Below are 15,355 nucleotides of genomic sequence, written 5' to 3'. Positions count from 1 at the left end.
GTTTAAATCACTAATACCTTCAAATGAACATAAACCAATGGCTGCTGCCTTTTACTTAGCCTTCATGGGAGTTTTCTCTGCATGCAGTGACTAGCTTGGGGACTTGTTCTAAAAATATGAACAGACTATTTACCTGAAGACTGACACATTAAGTCACACTGGCCCAAAATAATTTTCAAAGGCTATTACTAATTTTGTTGATTTGAAACGCCTTCCTTGAACCAGGGCTACAGTAAGCTGATAACCATCTTTTTATCCAGCTCTCATGAAGGGTACCACTAAGATAAATTGAAAAATGAGTTATATGCCTTTGGGTGTAGGAAAGTATTAATGGTTGTAACATAATGAAAGTTTATAAATTCAATTGTTAAACCCAAAGTCTTAAAGTTAAGCACTGTATAGGTTTTCTGCCACACTTGTGATTGTGTCTGGTGACTTACATTTTTAATTAGCTGCTCAGCCATAACTATAAATACACTGTCCTTCAGATAGCTTGTTAGGTAACGATAGGAAAATAAACAAACATAGCTCAAACAGTTTCTTAGCCAGAAGAGCTCTTCAACTTGCTCTGTTCTAATCAATTCACAAGTGCTGTTCATATATCATGCATGGATCAGATATCTACAAAAGGCAATGTAATGAAGCCAAGATGTTGTTTACACCAACGCTAGAAACAAACGATAGCAAGAGTCACGAACCAGCAGAGGAACTGGTTTACAGTTCCCCATTCATACATTTTTCTAGTTACATAGTTCTTAAAGTGGTTTTTCTTGTGGACAGTCTACCATCAATCAAATTAAAATTACTTCAAATCCATTTTTTCTCAAATGGAAATGCAATAAATGTTATTTACAAGTATAAGAGCATATCACAAATAATAAATGCAGTGTCTAAAAGCTAAAATAGCAAACAGATATCACTGGCCTGCTTAGAATTCAAAAAACTTTTTAATGGAATATCCATCTGCTCAATGAAAGGCTCCTCCTTCCCACTCCCATTATCCATATACAACACCCACATGTCACAGAGCTTGAAACAAAAGATGAAGCCCCTTCAAGGAGTTTGGATGTGGCTCGACTTCATAAGATCAATGTATCAAAAGCACCATTGATATATTCTATACAGTCAGTGGTTGGCCAGCTGGTATGTTATCTTGTATTGTCAACACAGCTCACTATGCAAAGCTAAAAGCCTTCTTAATACATCCATACAATTGCTTTAACACAGCAACAGCCAGAAGAAAGCCATAGCAGTCAAGAATTCAGGTTACAGTTTTTATTTTATTGTTTTATCCACTTGTCTTTTAAAAATTAAAAAGGGAATGGTGGAAAAAAGTGAATCTTTAGTGAGTATTCTAAGTGCAGTACTCCAGAAACACCCCTGAAGAAGACTACAGTGAGATAAATTTTCAAATCCACAATCTAGATGCCATGGAATAGAAATTACATATGCCATGGAGAACAGCATCACCTTGCATATGATTTTAATGCATTGTAGTGTAATGTGATGAACTGTTAGCTACTAGTTAATTTAAATCTCATAATACTGAAAATATCTCTGTGCACTTCTATGTATAATGCTAAGGGCTATAATTAATATAAACAGCCAAAAATACTAATGCACTGATTTTCATTCCTCATTTCTAAATGCTCTATCAGTGAGAAAAAATAATTATCTAGAAAATAAAACTTATCAGTAAGGTAAATTCATGGAAGACTCCAACACCATTGCTATGCCTCCTTTTAGGTCCTCTAATAATCAAAAGAGCAGATTAAACAGAATATGCCATACTGAAAACTGGAAAAAACGTGGAACAGATCAGTAACAGACTGCACATTCACAAGATCAGAAAACCACAACGTCATCTTGTTTGGCTTATGGGTTTGAGGATCCACCTCCCGAAGAACTCCTATTTCTTATCATGCTTGTCCATTACCCTCTGTTCACAAAATGCAGTCCACATAACTAAAGTCCCTCACATAACCTTCAGAGACACGTCTAAATTAGGTCACATATTAGAGCATATCGAAACAGCTTTAGCATGATGAAAACTGGAAAATATTAGTGTCCTAAAAAGAAGTAAGGAGGAAGAGCTCAAAATGTCCATGCTCTAACTGAACCACTTGTTTCATCTCCCTCTGAATACAGAACAGCTTTTGCAGCTATTTAACCCAGAAAGATTGCAAAACTTCTATATGACAAATTGACAATTTCAGGGTTTATTTTGATATAATGTATATTTTTGCTAAGAGTTTAAAAATCATTCTGCTCACCAGTGACTTAGCATAAACACTATTGTAGGTAGACGTGGAAAAATATAAAAGGAAAAAGCATATTCTTCAGAAAAAACAAACCACACAGCATTAATATTAATAAGTTAAAATTAGACACAATCTGACCTCCTGAATTACCCAGGAGATCTGATTAAGTGCAATCAGATTCCAAGCACTGTAATGTTGGGAATAGTGTCTCTGACCTAAATGCTCTTCTCATCACGAAATGTCAGCAATAATGACCACAAACAACTTCATCCTGAATTTGGTCTGCCTTTGATAAAATACCATGATAGATACGCAAGATAATAGTAACTTATAAACTTACACAGTCTTCATGATTAAGCATGACATTTTTCCTATACAAAGTGCCAAAACTGGAAAAAAAGGCCAGAAGTTTGCAATCTGAGGAAGAAGCCTTTCAAAAGAGAGGACTGCTACAAAGTCAGTGATGCTAGTGTGATCCACAGGGGCTCTCCCTGACAAGCCTGCTGAGGCAGTTTTAAAATGACCAATTAAATGCTTGTTGAGATCCAGCTCCCTAATTATTGATTGACCTGTATATTTTTGGCATCGGTTATGCCCCAGAGAATCTGATTTGACAGGCAGTTAAAGTCCATAGTTAAATAAATTCTGAAATAGCCAAGACAAGCAGACCGACTTCCTACGAAGATTAGTTTCTTCTGTTCATCAGAATATTTTTGGGACCATGGAAGAAAGTGAAAATAGGCATAATTTTGAAAGACTAGAGCTTTGCAGCATTTTATATGCTAATATATATGCATGTATAACAGCCCTAAAAATTCTTAAAACATGTAAAATAATCCCCTGTGCCATGACCATCACAAAGGAAAATCACTGCAGGATACATACACATGCAAGGGCTGGCTCTTGAGTAAAATGGTAGCTACAGTTTAGTTAACCACTCCCTGAAAGACAACATGGACATTTATAGATACACTACTCATGTTCTTCACAGTTGATGTCAAGTCAGCTTACCCATTTTAAGTTTAGAAAGCAGACTACAGGGGTTGCTTTGGGGCCATGGGAAAAGTAATTAAATCTGAGATTCAATCTGTCATTGAAAAAAAATCACTCAGGTTTGGTTTTGCTGTAATTGTTTTCTTGCTCTCATCATCACTCCTCCACTGAACCTCTCTCCAGAAACCAGAAGGATTCATATATTATTGTAAAAAATAATGTTTTGATTATTTCTTACAATCATGAATAGATTTATGGATGAAAATAATGGGTAAGTGGCGTATTGCTTGTCCTGTATATGTACCGTTTCCCATTCTCCTGTTTATTCCAAGGGAATCAAAGGGCTTCATGTTAAACCGAAATCCTCCACCTTCCTCTGGAATTATTTTCCAGCAGAATTTAAGTTGCAACTGTGTGACATGACTCCAAGTCAAAAAAGCATCATCAAGGAAAAGATACACGTTGTATAATTATAGCCTTTTGGAATAGTACCTGTGGATGTATCCACTGTGAAAAAAGAAGAAAATTCTCCTGGGACCAGTTCATATGTGACAACACCATATATTCCCGAATCTCTGTCTGTGGCAACAACATTGATGATCTCTGTTCCCGGCTGTGTGTGACTGCTGATGCTCGTCACATACACGGCTTGTTCAAAAACAGGTTGATTATCATTAATATCTTCTATCTCAATGCGAACAAAAGCTTGGGCACTCAGCCCACCCTGTTGGATAAATCAGAAAGATAAAAACAAAACACAAAGTCAATTTTAAAAGTGTACACAATAGAATCATGCACATCTGGCTTCAGCCCATCGTTAGGAAATGGAACATGCTGCAACAATATCGAGCAATTAAAATGTCTGTTAAAAACAACTTACGGTGTCAGTAATACCCCCCAAAAATGCAGCATTTAGGCAAGACACTCAGAACAATTCCAGCAGGCTGAGTACACAAAGAAGTTCAACATCTTACAACGGTAACATCTGAACACATAGTTACTTTTGTTAATACGAACGAGCACTACACATGTCCAATCCTTGCTAGTCTAACCTCACTTGTTTTTACTGTAATCACCTACGCACCACTTTTTCCTTTGCAGATAAAAGTCAGGGCTTTCTGCCCCAGAAACACATGCCCCTCAGGTGACTGTGGTGCTCCAGTAAAGCAGGAATAACTTCTATGAGTTTTTCATGTTTAAAAGCGTGACCATTGTAACAGCAGATATGAGGCTTTTTCAACTATTGACTGAGAGCAGAGCAGTGCAGGACAGCCAAAAGCTGAGCTGTCAGGCTGCTGCCTGCAAGACCTATCCTCAATTTACCACTCTGGTGGGTTTAAGCAGTTCTGCTTATGCAGTGTGTGTGTGTGTGTGTGTCTATACATATACACATATATTTGTCAATATATACGTGTGTGTGTATCTCTATATATGCACATGTGCTTGTCTACATACCCACACCTTCACTTCGTGTACACAGAGACAGAACAATACCAAATTCAACTGAAGCACACAGCTGAAACAATATATTGATGTAAAATTCGTAACTAATTACATAAAATTATTTCAAGCACGTTTGTGATTTTGCAGGGAAAAAGGTCTCACCACACCTTCTAGGGGACTTGGGCTCAACTTCTCTGCTCGTTTCTTTTCCCTACACAAGGAGCTGGGAAAAGAGCCAGGCCTAGGTCACAGCTTCAGCACCACACTTCTTTGCAACTCCAGCCCAGCCTCTGCGCTGCTGTCCACACAGTTGAAGCTCCTGCTACAGGTGCCCACCAAGAACCCACTGAAATACCATGTGGGCAGCCACAGGACCATGTTTAGCCTTGCTCTGCAGTGAAACTGCAGAAGTGAGGAGCAACTGCAAGCTGGCTTATCAAACTATGCTACAGCAAAATTATGATTTGCCATGACAAAGCACTGAATTTTGTGACAATCTGGAAAAAAAGGACAATTCTGTGGGTGCTAAAGTATAGACCCCACAGGGCCTTGAGTAAAAGAAAAAGCAATTTACTTCTCAGAGGCACTACCTTGTACTCCCTTCAGACTTGCTCCATCAGTCTGGAGGGGTTCATATTTCCAAGGTTATTTTACAGCCATAACAACTAACGTTTTTAAAAGAAAGGAGCTCCACTGTGACACAACTAATGGTGAAGGCTGGGGCACTGACATGTACAATGGAGACACAAAGCAGCACACCTATGTACAGCCTGCGTGTGCTGTACACCGTACGTTAAGATACAGACAGAGAAAGAATCCTGTGCTCTTCAAAGTCATGCTGAGCACACTGTGCCTGAGCCAGTTCGTCACTTATGGAAACCACTGACACAGATCAGATGTTGGTATGTACAAATGACAAGCTATGATGAGCTAGTCCCAACTTAATTTTGCATCACAGTAGCTATAAAAATATAACTAGGTTGAACAATTAGGTTGCAGAAATACATACTCAATTATTTTTAAATCTGACCTTCATTAAACTATCCAATGATTCAGACTGGATACTACTCCTTTAGGCTTTCCCTGCAGCATAACAATCTCCCCTAAAATTATTTTTGAGGGTTTGATTATTATGTCCACAGGTTCAGACTTACTTTTGGGAAAAAAAATACTATCAGCATTCTCTTCCACATTTCCATAGGGATTTTTGCTTTGTTCTGTTTTGGTTAGTTCTTCCATGTTGTTGTGGTGAGCATGACGTTCCATGCTATGGAATATTTCACTGGTCAGTTTGCAGTTTGGATCAGGTGCTCTGGCCGTGCTCCCTCCCTGCTCCCTGTGCCCTGGCACACAGGCAGGACATGGGGAGTCGGACAGTCCTTGAAGTCTTGGTAGCAGCTGAAAACACCAGTGTGCTACCAGCATTCTTCTCATACCAAACCCAAAGCTAAATCCAAAACACAGCACTCATCTAGTCCCTGAAAAGGAATATTAACTCTATTTCAGCCCAAACTAAGACACATGTAGTAGTATTACCTCTGTGGTGGCAGTGACATTTCCATGGAGGCTCAAGTATGTGGAAAATTAAGATGATCTTGTGCATCACACGTTTATGTTTCACCCACAGACTAGGAGATCTCACCCACACCCTCCTGATGTGCTTGGGTTTTCTTTCAAAGGAAGTAAGGCATAGTATGCTTCCAGGGCTCACACTGCTGCGGAGGCAGCCAGCATGCACGCTGGGAACCAGGACTGCGAAGGGTCCTGGGCCTCAAAACTACTGAGACAGCCATGAAATCCTCTGCCAATATGGAGAAGTGGAGATGTGCAGATCTAGTGGGCTCACTGACAACACCCCAATCCCACTTCAGGGTGAGCCCCTTCTCCAACACTTTGATTTCCATGGGATGGAAATAGCTGCATCGGAGCTAAAGAGGGGGCAGGGGAGGCAGGGAAGAGAGCAGGATGGGGAAATGTGCTCTGTTCACTGTCAGAAAATGGTCTGCAGCTCCACAGCTTTCAGGTAATTTATGACAGAAATCAGAAACATTTTTAAGGAAAAAGTGAGATCAAGAATAAAAAGCGTATAAAAAGATAGTTAGAACAGTACAAAACCAAATTGCAACAACTCATAAGAACTTGTGTTAAACTGCTTCTTCTAAGTTTCATTATCGCTGAACAGATGTAAAAAAAAACAACAAAACCCACCCTCCGTCCAGTTTGTATTTATCCTATGGAGTTATGTAAAGACTGCAAAGCCTTTGGAAATTGATTAATTCTAAGTATATGGGGGAACCTAATCTCTCACAGGAGAGACCAAATTTTATGATGGAGACAGATACTACTTTTCCCGAATAAGCAGTGTATCCCCTCACATATGAATCAAGTAAGATATTAACTTATTAACTTACAATATTAACTGGTTATGGCCCAGTTCTTGCTCTGGCTATGAAAATTTGTAAGTATCATCCCAAGTGAGAAGGATCAAACTGCTTCTGTTTCTAACCACATGGATATAATTCATCTGCTCATAAGCAAGCACGACATAGTAGATCTTTCAAAATATGAAGGCTGATTTAAACAAGTCTGTTGCTGACAGAAAATCATGTTTGTCAGAACATGTTACAAGCAACAGAAAGCCACAGTTCATTTTAAAATCCCTTTTCTCGAGTGTTCAAGTATTTTTAACTACCGCTGTGCCGTTTTATGCACCAAGAGTCACAATTACAACAGCTGCTTTTTCAGACTCCTGAGAGTTTTGTGCCCTGCAGAGCAACAAAGGGAACATAAGAAACTACCATAAAGTCAAAATAACCACAAGTAGTATTTTCTTTACGTCGGCAGGACCAAATTTGTGTGAGAATAGAAACCTATTAAGTATACCTCTTCATGTCTCAAAAAAAAAAAAAAAAAAAAAAATCCCACCTTTGGCAGGAGAGACTCTTTAGCTTAATAAGTAGAAATGGTGCTATTCTGAATAGCTGCAACTCTTCATCTTGATGCTGTAAAATGCTTAAAAATCCGTCAAGATTTCCACTACAGCTTCCAATATTTTTGTCAGAGAACTGTGCTGTCAAATTTTTGTTCCAAACTAAACTGTGATATACAGGATCTTTAACATGAAGACATCTTTTTTTTTTTTTTTGTTAGACCTAAAAGATACATCACCTGAAGTCATAATGATGTCATAACGGAGAGACATTGCCAACTATTTCAAAAGCTTTAACTTCTTCAGAAGCTTTGACTGTGAGTGTTGAGTATTTATGTTTCAATTGCTTCAGTGTAAAAGACAAAGAAAAATCGACAAGCACTGTGGGTTACCAAGAAGCAAGAGATGAAGAACAAAGTGTTTTTCTATGCAGAAAAGCAGTAGAGTCAATAATACATCTGTCAATGAAGTACTGGACCTTCTGCAATGATTATGTGGCAGCTGAAAAACTGAAGACCTGGTACTCCTTATAAAAGATACAAGGATGCTTCTTTTCATCTCCAGTTGATTAGTATTAAGATAGTAAGACCTTCAATTGCCTCCCACCACCATTCAGTGACACCCTTCAAATCATCATTAAGGGCAGTCCTATCACAGCACTCAAGAACCTCACCTGGAGAAAACAAAACCAAGGCAGTCCACTCTGAAAAGGGAAAAGACAAAAAAAAAACACAAACCCAAACCTCTGGGCTTTCAGCAGGGTACACAGATGTGGTGTGTGGCACCCCTTATACTTGTGGGGGACAAAGTGTGAAAGAATGCCTTGGCTGTGCTCTGCAGTTTTTGAAACTTCTTGCCACACTGATGAGGAAAGTCGGTACACTGGCATGTGTATGTACTATGGTACCTACAGAGACGTTTGTTGATGGAATTGGTCTGTGCCTGGCAGCAGCTCTCACAGGCATAGGTCATCCAATCTTCCTCAGCTTTTGAAGAAAACTGTGTGGGCCAGCTCCTCCCAGAGTCAAGGCTGGACACTCCTGAACACCCCTCATTGTGCACCAACCTCAAGACTGTACAACTCACATTTTGGCTTTGAAGGCCAGACAACTGTTGTCTGTAAGCAGATAGCACAGATGCCACTAGACAGAATTTAAATTACCATTATTCCAATTACATTTCACTGGATTGTGACAGGTTTTCTTTAACAGCTGCATTCATTACCATTTATTTGGTTGAAAGAAAAAAAGAGGTGATGGGCATCACAGAAAATTAAAATGAATAAATAAAATTAATAAATTACGCGTTGATACGTAGAAATAAAATTTGCCACCATACAGCAGCAAAAACGTATGTTGTTAAAAAAAGACACAAAAAGGTTTCCTGTATGAAAATGAATTAATATTAAGACTCTTAGTCAGAAGTACACAAAACAAGCATAAAGGAAGCAGTTTGGAGTAGTAGTTTGGAGGTCTCCAAGCAAATAGGGAAGAACACACACTGGAGTGTCCATTCCAGTCACACTGTGAAAGCAAACAAACAAATAAAAAAAAGCCAAACAGAAGAATTAAAACGTATCAGCCCTTATTTGCACATATTCAAAACAACAAAAAAAAAAAGTACTAATTTTGTCCCTATACTGCTTTGGAAACTTGCATATACTTTTATTAGAAGTCCTGGTTTTCCATATTTTCTTTCTGCAAATCTTGATTTCACAGTATGTCTGATCTAAATCTCTCTCAAGTGCTTGTGGAGGTTCCCCAAGAAACATATCTTCATCCAATCTTTTTTTTTCCAGAGAGAAAAAAAAATACAATTTTAACATCGTTACAAGAAAATTTAAGCTCTCTGTAAATTCAAAGACTCCCCAAATTCCTGATGAAACTGTTTCTGATCTGTCACAAGTGCATAAATGCAGCTGTTGTGATTAAGGGTGCACTTTGAACAGGGAGTGTCCCAGGCAGAGCCGGCATGTGAATCACAGGAGGGTCACCCTCACGACTGGAACAGCTCTCCGTCTGCCACTGTTCAGAGACCCAAGGAGAGGGCTAGATGCAGTGCAAACACCTTTCTATGAACCTAGCTACATGATTTCTTTTACTATAAAAGCATTTCAAGGAGTACCACCAAATACATATGTGATATAAGTGACTTTGGGACCAAAACTGGTGCTGCCAACTGAAAATCTAATGTTAATATTATAATCACTCTTGTCCCCACTTAATCAGTGAGAGTGCTCCCACAAGCTCTCATGGGATACTCATTTAACACCAGTTTAACAGAATCTGTTTCCCACTTGCCTCTCCATGGGCTTGTGTGTGCAGTTTCAGTTCTCCCATTACACTTTCTACGTAATGCATGAAAGACACGACCAACAAGATCCAAAACCATGTAATGGAGTAGGCATGGACAGGTGGAGGAAACCGATAGTTTTGCTGTAAGATAAACAGAGCACCACCTGGAAAATACTTTCTTTTCCTCCTCATTTCTAATTAACTTTGTTATTTTCTTTCCTTTTCATCTCTGCCCCGGCCTTTGTCAACAGCGACCCTTCGCTATTCCTCTGTCTTTTCTGTACACATTTCTCCCCCGATCATAGCCTCTACTTTGAACCCCACACCTAACATCATTAATCCATCAAAATCAGCAGTGGAATTCCAGGAGATAAAATATCCTACTACAATTCTGCTATCAAGGTGGAGAGTGGCTCAACATAAATCCACGCATACTGAACATTTTGAAAAGCTAATATTGAATTAAGGTGCTTTAGTATTTAGGTGTCAGATGAACAAATTTTTAGAAATCAGTGCTATCTACAAAGTGCTAACTTCCACTAAAAAGACCAAGTCCTTCCTGTCACAGACAAGGCAATCAAAAATGTAACCCCTCCCCCTATTACTGAACTTCTCAAAACACAAGGTCCCTAAACGAAGATGAACAACAGAAAATAAAATACTCTACAGTTTCAAGGCACTGGCTGTTTAACTTTTGATGTAAGATTTATTACTAGAGCAGTAAATCAAAAAATGCATCAAACTTTTTTCATGTAAACCTATTTTCTTTCACATTTTCAAAATAATCTTCTGGACCAGACTGGATTATTTTAGAAACTTGTCAGAATTTCACTGCTGTTGTCCAGTGCTCACGTAGCCTTTATTAATAAGCCCAATCTTGGCATTCCAGATATGCATATGTGTTCTTTACATTTAAACAGCTTCAAAACATCTGAATAAGAGGAAAAGTGAAATGATGAAATATAGTAGAATATGTAATTTTCTGCTGTTATACACTGTAATAATGACTGCTTTACTCTTCAAGGCTTGGATATCTGCATTCAGGTGTATACTACAAATTTTTGCCTAGAAAGGAATTTTGAAGACAGAAATTACAAATCAGAGAAATTCCAAAAATGGTCACATAGACTTTTTTCTGCTGTAAAGATTACAGACACTGTCCTAACAAAAAGACTTACATTCTTAAATTATTAGACGTTCAAATAAGATAGAGTCAGGAAACAAACAAAAAAATATATTCTTATATAATTGTTTCTCCTCAAAAGAAATCTACGGGGAAGAAAAGGCACACTGCTAAAGGCACTATTATTACAAGAGAATGCTTCTGTAGTCTCTGAAATAAACACTGAATATTCATAGCTAAAGAAAAAAAACAGATTAATTGCTTAACACACAGACCCAAATTCAACAGCATACAAATATACCAAATATACTCTTAACTACTATATTCTCAAAATGCAACTATTAATACCAAGCATCAGCTGCAGCTATTTTAGTTCATCTACTCATGAATATGAAAATCATACTACACTAGGTTTCTTCAGTGTATTTTAACAAAAAACACAGACTTTTAAAATGAAAAATACAGTATTTCCAGCACAACTGCATTTTTAAAAATTTATATTAGATACGCTTAGGACAGTATCTTAAATCCAAGATTAATATTCAAAGTATGAAATAAAGACCGTATATCCTGAAATCACTTAATTTCAACATTTTTCAGCTCAACTTGTGCGGAATAACAGTTTTTAAAGTGTGCTTATGTTAAAATAACATTTGAAGGCAACCAGTAACCTTTTTCTTCAGCCTCTTCACAGTTTACTACTAAAGCTAAAGAAGTTGACAGAAGTACCAGCTGGTTTCCTTCTAGGCCTCTCATTGCAAACAGTTTTTGGATACTTTCATAACAAAATGAACCCAGGAATTATTTTCTTTCAGTCTTTTTCAGGAGTCACACTAACAAAATTTTCTGTTACATGGCACTGGGTAGACCAAGCATCCATACCCAGACATCTCTGTGTGTTCCCACCTCAAGAAACGTCCCCTCACCCTCCTTGCCAGAGACCTGAAATGGACTGTTTCACCCACGCACAACTACCCTACCTTTGCTGTACTTACCTGAACACCCACTTCCAAGCACCAGATCATAATGTGGGAAAACTTTCAGACATGCCACTGCAGGGGGGCTGTACCCAGCCACAGCAGCAGCAGCCATGGCATCAGCTAGCTAGAAAATTACTCAGGAAAAGCACTGGCATTCACAGTAGCCACGTCGCTCCAGCACAAGTTACTGTTTTATTATTGCTGCAGTCATTTTGAAAGCAGAGAACCAAGGTATCCAGGAGTCCACCAGTTCCAAGAGGAAGAGGAAGATCAGCAGGGACTAACACAGCCTAGAAACGGTTTTCAACAACTTCTTTAGGAGGAACTGGGGATTTCACAGCCAATTTTATCAAACTGGGACAAGACTTATGGTTCATGAAGTATCACTTTCTGCCCTCTGTAGCGGTAAGAAATTTTACTGAAATTCATGCAATTTTTACATACTCATTACATTCTCACTTAACAGTATACAGCACATCCAAATTTGCAAATGCATTCACAAATCTGGCAGTATGGAAAGGTGAAACTTACCCCATCTGTAGCTTTTACTAAGAGATCATAAGTTGTTGGATCTCCTTCTCTGTCAATGTCTTGAGACACACAGATCTGACCAGTATGTGGGTCAATCTGGAAGACTTTGGATTTTTCATAATAATGAAATCCATCATAAAGAAAATACTCAATTTCACCAAACTGGTCAGCATCTGCATCTGTTGCCTTGACCTGCAGGGAAACAACAGAGATAAAAAATGAAGCCAGTAAAACTATTACCCTTTCATTCAAATCTCACAGATGCTTTAAGTTAGACATTTGTATTGAAAAAGCAAGTGTGCATACACACAATAAATGCAAACACACTCTGCTACCTAAGCTGCCTGTCTGCAGGTTGTAAAATAATGACTCAGCCACTGACAGTGTAATTATTGCAATAAGTGTGTAAGATCGATTAGACCTGTCTGTAACACTACTTGTTTATTTGTCAATATTTATCTCAATCAAGAGGACTTCCCGTGACTGGGAAAGCCATACACATTAAGCCATGTCAGTAGGCCATACCTTAAACTACTTTCCCTTCATGTTATTTTTACCAGCAGAGGTAGGTCTTATGAAACACGTAGATCAGAAAAGTGCTGCAGGACATTCTTACCTAATAAATTTTCTAAAAGACTCTCCAGAGATTAATTTAGTTTTCACTTGAAAGATGGCTTGGTGGCACAGCGATCCATACAATTGAGGGACTGGAGGGCGTTTTAATCTCCACTCCTCTCTCCAAGGAGCCTGAGCTCTACCAGCTCAACTAAACATGACTGTCACATGCATGCACAGCAGAAAGCAAGAGATGCACAGACTGCAACAAGTCTCTGTGAGAGACAATTACCTTGCCAGTATAGTCTTGCATGTAGCTGTAACCGCTGAATGACAAACAAGCCCAACATCTCTTCTTTTCAGTTACATTAAGTACATTTAAAAAGCAGCACGAATTCTGTTCTAAATATCAAACAAGATGTGAAAACCTGGGGTGACTTTCAAAATGCTACATCACCTTCCCTCAGCATGGTTTTAAAGGACTCACAAGGCATTCCACAAATGGTAGGCAGTCAATATTCCTTGAATGTGTGATTAAGGCTATAAAGTCTAAAAACCCAGTCATTTAAAACCATCGGGTGATTTTAAGTTTTAATACAGAACGTACCTATCTAACACTCTTTTTTTTCTTTGGACACATGTGGGAAGACAGAAATCAACATACCTTTTAAAATATTTTAATAAACGCTTATCGTAGCAATACCATATCCATGTATCCTGCATCAGAAGCTGAGGGATTTGGGCTTATTTAGTCTGGAGAAGACAAGGTTTTGGGGAGGATTTAACAGCCACCCTCTTGTGCCCAAGAGAAGGTTACTGGAAAGACAGTGCCAGGCTCTGTCCTCTGGGGCAGGTTAAGAGTTGGGGAAACTGGTCACAAGCTGAAGCTGGAGAGGTACTGGCTAGACCTATGGCAGTGTTTTCACTGCAAAGATAATGGAGCACTAGAAGAGATTGCATGGCTGCATTAGCACAGCAACACAACTGTGCTGCTTTCACCAGCCACCAAAAGTCAAGTCAACAGCACGCTCAAGTATGAAACTTTCTCTTTGGTCCAGGGGTGGCTTGGTTAAATACATTTTTGATAAACAGAATAGCTTTGTACATTGCACCTTCAAATTTACTTCCCCAAGATCTCCAGTAACAAAATGTTTTGTGCCGAGTTTGGCTATTCTTTGGCATGTTCCATCATGAAAGCTTTCACTTAAATTTAAAAACATCTCAGAAGAAAATAATTTGTAAAAATATGTATACATTAAAACAGTCAGTATTTTTAGCTCTCTAATTTGTCATTATCGGAGATACTTAAAGGATTTCTCCTCCTCAGCTGGTTTTATTTTCTACTTATTCTTTGAAGATGATATTTCCTGTGTTTTTTCCATCAGCCTACCTGTGCAAGTACAATACCTGAAGACCTTAATGGAGCTTTGGAAACCTTACTATCATAAAGCCTGAGAGTTAAAACTGGCAGGCATTCACAGAGAAGACCTGCGCCAGCCATTGCCTGCACCTGACCCAGGCTGGTGATGTGAGACCCAGGGCCATCAACCACAGACAGGGCAAAGGTGCAGGTCTGCACATGACTGCCTATAAAGATAAATGTCTGGCACAGTTTTAGGCACAGTTTCAAAAAAGATCAAGCAGGACAGGCCAGGGACTATTCCTAGCAATAAATCTGGATGAGGTCATCCTGGTTTGGGGTTGTAAATGAATTTAGCTGTATGGACATATGCTGTGCCAGGTCATTTGGCCTCGGGGCCCCAGAACAGCCTTTGGCTGGTTCTCCTACTAGTACAAACACAGCCTCAAAGACCAGTCAGTGCCTTCATCACATGCTCACTTCTTTACACACAGAGGAATTGTTTTGGCATTAAGATACTGAACTGGGACTGAATTAAAACCAAATGAACAAAATCATGCCTTGGGAAGGCTGAAAAACATAGAAGTGGGGAAAGGAAAACCATGTAAAAAGTGCCAAGGCAAATCATAAAGCTAAAACTTACTCTAGACCAGTTACTTCCATCAGAATTGTAAAATACACGTTTTTTTGTTGGGGTTTTTTGGTTGTTGTTTTGGTTTTGTTTTGTTTTTTTTTTTTTTTTGCTTGCTGCGGTTTGCTGTTTGCTTGTTTTTAAGCACCCTGCAAACTTCTCCATACCTGCATGAGATGCTCAAGATCTGCTGTATTTCAGAAGAGGTATCTCTGTGACTGTAATTGCACTACATGCTCCAATGCATCTTTCCCC

General features: G+C 38.7%; 1 protein-coding gene across 1 annotated transcript in view; it reads right to left on the bottom strand.

The window, feature by feature from the left end:
- The window catches only part of DCHS2 (dachsous cadherin-related 2), a 118,924-nt gene that overhangs the window by 58,176 nt on the left and 45,393 nt on the right, over positions 1 to 15,355 (bottom strand). The window contains exons 2-3 of the mRNA XM_042807850.1: positions 12,555 to 12,746; positions 3,747 to 3,978 (exon numbers count right to left, since the gene is read on the bottom strand). Of these exons, the coding sequence (XP_042663784.1) occupies positions 3,747 to 3,978; positions 12,555 to 12,746 (424 nt within the window). The remainder of the gene's footprint in view (positions 1 to 3,746; positions 3,979 to 12,554; positions 12,747 to 15,355) is intronic.

The sequence above is a fragment of the Tyto alba genome, unplaced genomic scaffold, assembly GCF_018691265.1.
Source record: "Tyto alba isolate M040663 unplaced genomic scaffold, T.alba_DEE_v4.0 Super-Scaffold_6, whole genome shotgun sequence".
In the NCBI taxonomy this organism is placed as follows: domain Eukaryota; kingdom Metazoa; phylum Chordata; class Aves; order Strigiformes; family Tytonidae; genus Tyto; species Tyto alba.
The sequence above is the reverse complement of the archived record's forward strand: the minus strand, read 5'-3'. Positions and strand labels throughout refer to the sequence as shown.